The 6,394-nt window shown below is 51.3% G+C and overlaps 1 protein-coding gene across 1 annotated transcript; it reads right to left on the bottom strand.

The window, feature by feature from the left end:
- Positions 1-1,560: 1,560 nt before the first annotated feature.
- Positions 1,561-6,177, bottom strand: Cd209 (CD209 molecule). Its single transcript, XM_012517774.2, has 7 exons — positions 6,127-6,177; positions 5,934-6,020; positions 5,624-5,713; positions 5,204-5,296; positions 4,223-4,374; positions 3,575-3,684; positions 1,561-2,504 (listed from the first exon to the last, which is right to left on the bottom strand). The coding sequence occupies exons 1-7, from the start codon at positions 6,170-6,172 to the stop codon at positions 2,357-2,359; spliced, it is 726 nt and encodes a 241-aa protein (XP_012373228.1). The 5' UTR covers positions 6,173-6,177; the 3' UTR covers positions 1,561-2,356.
- Positions 6,178-6,394: the final 217 nt, after the last annotated feature.

Here is a 6,394-nt window from a genome sequence, read left to right as displayed (position 1 = left end):
CTCTCTCTCTCTCTCTCTCTCTCTCTCTCTCTCTCTCTCTCTCTCTTTCTCTCTCTATCTCCCCCTTCCTTCTTTTCTCCTTTCCCCCGACCCAGTTGTTCTTTCCTTTGGGGCACTTTCTTTCCCTTTGCATTACCAGTTATACCTTTTGCATCTTATTTACTCTGTCTGTTTCTCACCCTAGGGAGACCCTTATTTTTCCATGAAGGAATTCTCCAATTGTGACATCAGTCTCCTGAATTTAAATCACCCAACTTGGAGAGCTCTGTCCCACAAGACTGAGGCCAGGGCTGGCAGAACTAACCACACTTCTGCCGGGAGGACGACAGGCTGAGGGTCTCCGCAACCTGTCCCCAGGTTGGATAGCATGTCAGATGGCTCACAGGAGCTCAAAAAATAACTTGCGCACGTTTACTTGTTTATTATAACAGATGAAGCTCTGGCAAATGCGAAGGCGGGGGAGGCAGCAAGAAGGCAGCCTGGGGGCTTCCTGCCCTTGCTGGAACCTCCAGAGCCTCCACATATCTTCCAGCCAGGGAACGTAGATGGTTATAGAGAAGCCCTTTGGGGCATCATCCTTGGCACAGTTAGTTTCTTATGCCTCTCTCTCTTTGCCCTTCTGAGAGGTTTGCTTCCATGCCTAACCCTTTTACAAGTCTTCAAACCCATTCCTTTTGCCCAGTGCTCTAAATTCTAAAGACAAGCTGCAGGTTCAGTAAATCATTAAGACAGAAACTTCTAGATATTAATTATTACTATTTTGCTTACAGAAGCCAGATCGGATGAGTCTAGTACCACCCTTCCTTCGATGCTAGTTCTACGCACCAAATGGCACAAGGCATGTAAATGGTTGAAGATTAACTTGCAGAAAAATGATCTCTCTAAACATATGCAGGACCTCGTCCCAGGAGGTCGAGTTCCACTGTGATGTTTTTTATCAGAGAAGACAGGAGACATGTGACCTGGAGGACACAGAGACTGCCCAGCACACAGCCCCTGTCTTGTTCCTCTTTTGCCTCCCCATGAAAGCCACTTGTGCCCCCGAGTCCCTCAGAATGGAACTTCGGGGCCTATAGGCTGTGCATCTTCTCAAAATGCTGACTGTTCGAGAAACCTGACTTTTTGCCTATCAACCACCCTTTCCTGAACATTGGCCGTTGCGTAGCTAGCAGCTCAGGCCTTGACATGACAATTCTCATTGTTCAAGCAACCTCATAGAGTTTCTTTTTCTTTTCTTTTTTTTGCGGAACCGGGGAATGAACTCAGGCTGTTGCGCTTGGCAGGGAAGTGCTTATTCCACTGAGCCATCTCCCTGACCCCTATAGAGTTTAAATTCCAGTGACCACTTCTGGGTTTTAAGACTCATGGGGCTGCAGTTCATGCCCTTCGGTCACCTAGTTGGTCATTTCGATGAGCAGCCCCGGACTGAGGCCTCCTCCCTGTCGCAAGTCACTGCATCAACATAAATGCGTGTGTGGCCAAGAGTGCATAAAACCCCAGCGCCACTCAGGAATCCAAAGACCAGATGCTTACTTTTATTTTGCCAAGTGAGGGAGCTGAAACAGGCAGAGAAATGGATCGAGCAGAGCAGGTCTGGCAGCAGGTTAGGGAGCCCTGGAACCTGAGGGTCTCTTCAGAGTTGTCCCATGTTGAGCCTAAGGGAAGAGGTTCTCATCAACCTGCGCACATCTGACTATGCCAGGAAGGAGCTCCCTGTCTCAGTCAGGGGAAGGGGCTGCAAGGTGACAGCTGCCAACACAAGAACTTCCAGAATGAGGGCGATAGTTCTTTCTGAGTGGGAGACACGGGAGAACCATCTAAGGTTCAGCAGCTCCCAACAAGGAAGCTTGGAACAAGGATATTTACATGGCAACTCTACACAGTCACTGATTCAAGAGGATCCAAGAGGCTTTGTTCCCTGACGTCATGGGTGTATAAGGAGAGATATAGCAACCAGAGAAAGTCCCCAGGTAGTGCCGCAGGAAACATGGGTAGCAGTTGAGCAGATGGAAAGCAACTATACAAGGATGGGATAAAGCTGCAGAGGACATGGTAGGAGCTACATATGGTGATGCAAAAACAACCTCTGGCATCAGCAAAAGGGAGGAAGCAGATGACAGCACATGCTTGCCTCCGGATGTGTCCCACACCTGCCAAGACAGGCCACAGCCACAGCTGGGAAGGAAAGAGGGAGGCAGAAGGGGCCAAGCCCTATAGATGAGAAGTGTGGAAGAGACCCAGCTCTGTTAAGTGCTCAGTGCCAACAGACAAGAAGAAGGGGCTGGCATAAGTGTGGGTGAATCTCTGGATGTTGTGGGGTGGCATGAGCTGAAGGACCCATGAGAGGGACTGGCTGTCAGTTCGAGCAGGAAGCTGCAGCTTGCTTGCAGATGAAGTATTTGCTGATGTCGCATCTGGCGTCGTTCCAACCATCACCGTCAAACTCGGCACAGTCTTCTTCTCCCAAGTTGTTGGGTTCGCTTGGGTTCCAGTATTTCATGAAGCTGAAAATTTCATCAGCACATGAGCATCTGTCCCAAGCCCTGCTCTCTGAACCACACTTCTAGCTTCAGGAAACTATGTGTTGACGTGGACTCTGCATGTGTATGGCAGACGTGCCTTATTCTGGACACTCAGTGACCTGCTTGAGTCACTGGACCTCCTTGGGACCCTGATCCTCATTGTCCGCCATGGTAGGAAAGCATCCTTCTGCTGAAGGTGTGATTTCCAGATGCACAATAGCCAGTGAAGACTGGATATTCCCAGCCACCTCCCCTACTGGTCACTTGTCCTCTGAGTCTCCATACACCTCCCTAGAAGTAGACAATTAGGGATGGTCCCTACCTCCAGAGCCCTCTGACGTTAGAAGCAGCCAATCCTGAGGCTGCTTACTCTTCTTCAGTTATTCTTTCCTGCGGACACTGAAAAGCAGTGTCTTGCCTACCTCCTGTCCCCTCAACTTCTGGATTGCCCTTAGCCCTTCCCCATGGGATCCACCCATGGTGGGCCACACACTCCTTCCCTTCAGATCTGAGTGTAGAACAAGCTACCTTTTCTGGCTTGTTTTTTTTTTTTCTTTCTTTCTTTCTTTCTTTCTTCTTTCTTTCTTTTTCTTTCTTTCTTTTTTCTTTCTTTCTTTCATTTTGTTTTTGCCTTTTTGAGACAGGGTCTTGCTATGCAGGTTGGCCTTGAGCTCCCTTTGTAGCCCAGGCTGGTCTTGGACTCTCAATTATCCTCCTCCTGCCTCAGCCTCCTAAGTGCTGAAATGGCAGGCATGCACAACTTCACCTGGCTAAGCTACCTTTTAGAATGAAATTATCCCCTGAGCTATATTTAAGTTGTCCACCCAGGCTGCAATTTTTCCTGCAGCTCTGATGGTGAAATTTCAGGACCTGGCACTATCTGGATGTAGGTGTGAAGACCAGCTTCCTCAACTCAGTAAATATCACAGACTCTTATGTGGAGTGGGCCACGCAGTGTAGGTGTTGGCTGGTGAAGAACCCCAGGTGCAGTTCAAGCCAGAGTTTCAGAACCCCACCCTCTCTATCGGCTGTTTCCTTTTCCTCAGATCTACCTGAGCAACAGAGGTGAGCCATCTACCCAGTGCCAAGTGGATTCCTTGTTCAGGTCTGAGAGTCCCATCCAGGTGTGGCCTTTACTCTTAGAAGTCAGCTGCAGGAAGCTCTAGAGGGGTAGAAAAGGAGTCAGTAGGGAGCCATCCCCCACCCCCGCATTTCTAGCCAGAGCATGTGCCATCTCTTGGCAGGAAGTTCTGCTTGCAGCTTGACCACCAGCCACCTACTCTACCTCAGCCCAAGGCCCGCATATGAACTCAAGTGCTCTGAGCCTTCTTACGACTGTATGCTCTGGGCAGATGTGTTCTGATTTGTACACAGAGGTGGTGTGTAGTTGGCTTCTCCCCATACACAACTGTCAACACTGCATGTTTGTCTGTCTGATTAATTCTGAGCAGGCCCACATGAATGGCCTCATGACAGAGTTTAATGTGCTGGAGACAGATCATGCCAGCTCATGGCTGCTGATCATGCCTATCGCCTTTTGTCAGCTTCCCCACCAAGACATCCCCTTGTAGCTTGAAATCAGCCATAGTAAGTAGCCGCTTATCCAGAAAGCCCTGATCGGACCAACCATCTCCTTTGAACTTGGCCAGGGAGCAGAACAGATGCACACTGCCGAACAGGAGAGGGCCACCCAGAACCACCTGCTCATCCGCACTCTCCACGATGACCAGCCGAGCCCCTTCCTCCTCGCAGGCAGTGCCCGAGTCGTGCCAGTTCCGTTGGGACTTGGAGAAGAAGTAACACTTCCCTTGGAAGAACGTCCACTCCCAGGGGCAGGGGCGGCACAGGTTGTCTGTGGGCAGACATGGTCAGGGTGGACCCCCATCTGGATGTCTTTGTCCAGGCTTCATGCCTCGGTGCCCTACCTGACTCAGCACCCACCACTGCACTTCACTGACCACTTCCTGAGCCCCGCCCTACCTGAGGAAACCCCAGGAACCCTGGCCTCACCTCCTCCAGGCTGGGAGAAATAGGGTCCTTGATGCCAAAAGAAAGGCCAGGAAACTGGCTTAGTTGAGCTCCTACTGTGTGTGTGCTCCCTTGTGAAAAACTAGCACCATCCTATGTGTTGTTCTGTGTCCCCAGTTCACAGATGAGCAAACAGGCTCAGAGACAACAGGGGATGCTAGCAATGAGACTTGACACCCAGACCCTCTCAGTTCTCTGTCACTCACTCATCCAGTCCCAGAGTCAGGGCCTGCAAAGTTGTCTATTGGGAGAGATGAACTCATGTTGAACCCATGATTCCATGCTCATGTTCCTGTGTTAACCAAGCTTGCAAGTCTCGGAGAGTCAGGCCCTCCCTTGACATGGCACCTGGGAAACCCTTCCCTCCCCACTTCCTGGGCCCCTTTCCTTCCCCAAGTGGTGCCCCAGCTCTTTTCCTCTAGAGTAAAAGAAACAGCATCTAGAAGTGAGAGCAGAGTCCAGGGCGCTGACTAGCTTCAGTGCTTCTACTCTGTGCCTGGCACCCTGTGAAGAGCCGAAGCTACCTTGGAGGGTTCTCTGTGGTCCCAACTTACAGATGAGGAAACGGGCTTAGGGAGAGCCATGAATCGCGCAAAGCGACAGCACACTGAGGCTGCCTCGGGCCCTTGGAGACCTGGCTTCTAGTCACTCACCTACTCTAGCCTTCAGCTGGTGAAGTTTCTGGTTGATCTCCTCCTGATTTGACTGCTCCTGCTCCAGTTCCTGAAAGCTAGGACTTCTGGAGACTGTGCCAAGAAAAACATGCAATGACTGCGCACTTGGATTTATTTATTAAGCATGTATGGCCCTATTATGTGCCATGGAGTAGGCTTCCAGACATGGCTTATCTGAGTGCAAATGTCCTGTTCAATCCGACTCAAAAGGGAGGAAATCGGATTACCAGAGATGGATAAAAGGTGAGGGGAAGTAGGCCCTGTGGCCCAAGTGCTCCTACTCATTCTCCTCCCTCACACTAGCTGTAGAAGGGATCCTGAGAAGCCTCTAAAGGCCTCCAAAGGACCCCATCCCAGCTTAAACCCAACCTCTGTCCCAACCCTCAGTCCTCCTCTGACCTTGGACAAGGATGGCCACCAGGAGTGCAGAGAATAACATGATGGCGAGCAGCTGTAGGACCAGGCGGGAGGAGTCATTTCCCAGGCACCCTGTGGGAGAAGAATGGGGTTCCAGCATGCCAGCGTCCCTTCTTCAGTATGGCCCAGGAACCATCTATCCGGAAGACTCTTTCTTTGCAGGGTACAGAATTCCAGTTCCCACTTTCTGCCTCCTGGGATGCAAGAAGCAGATCTCTAACCTGTCCTTTCTCAGGACCCGAGCATCTGGGGGGAGCTGTCCTCTCCTCCTTGGTCCCCAGCCCTGCTCTACCTGCACAGTGGCTGTATCCAGAACTTCGTTGGTAGCCAAAGCCTTTCAGGAAACTTCTTGGGCCAACGGCTATCAGTTCTTCCTCGTCTGAATGGGTAGGAAGTCAGTTAGAGCCCAGTCTAGGCAGGCTGAGGTCCCCCATGCTCCCCTCCATACTTCCTCCCTGAGCTCCAGTGTCCCATCTCAACCTCACCCAGGGGGCCAAGCTGTGGTGCCCTGGCTTCCTTGGTGTCTGTCATGTTCACCGCTGTCCTTAGTGCTCAGGACCAGTGGGAACCTCAGCTTTTATTCACCACCCCCTTCCCTCACTCCCTGGATCCACTCTCACACAGGAAGAAAAATAGGGAACTGGGTATTGGGCCCGGAAGAGGTAAGAGGGAGGGAGCCATGAGCCTTGGACACTATATGGCAGGGGCCAGATGTTCTAGCAAGTTCTAGGAAGGGTAGGGGGCGGCCTGGGC

This window comes from Octodon degus, unplaced genomic scaffold (assembly GCF_000260255.1).
Source record: "Octodon degus isolate 3935 unplaced genomic scaffold, OctDeg1.0 scaffold00214, whole genome shotgun sequence".
In the NCBI taxonomy this organism is placed as follows: Eukaryota; Metazoa; Chordata; class Mammalia; order Rodentia; family Octodontidae; genus Octodon; species Octodon degus.
The sequence above is the reverse complement of the archived record's forward strand: the minus strand, read 5'-3'. Positions and strand labels throughout refer to the sequence as shown.

What these genes read in the sequence shown, in the direction of transcription:
- Cd209 (XM_012517774.2), bottom strand. Translation starts at nt 6,172, where the DNA reads ATGACAGACACCAAGGAAGCCAGGGCACCACAGCTTGGCCCCCTGG. An exon ending in ACCACAGCTTGGCCCCCTGG is followed by an intron (nt 6,021 to 6,126) that starts GTGAGGTTGAGA and finishes CTACCCATTCAG; the next exon opens with ACGAGGAAGAACTGATAGCC. An exon ending in GGTGGCCATCCTTGTCCAAG is followed by an intron (nt 5,297 to 5,623) that starts GTCAGAGGAGGA and finishes TTCTTGGCACAG; the next exon opens with TCTCCAGAAGTCCTAGCTTT.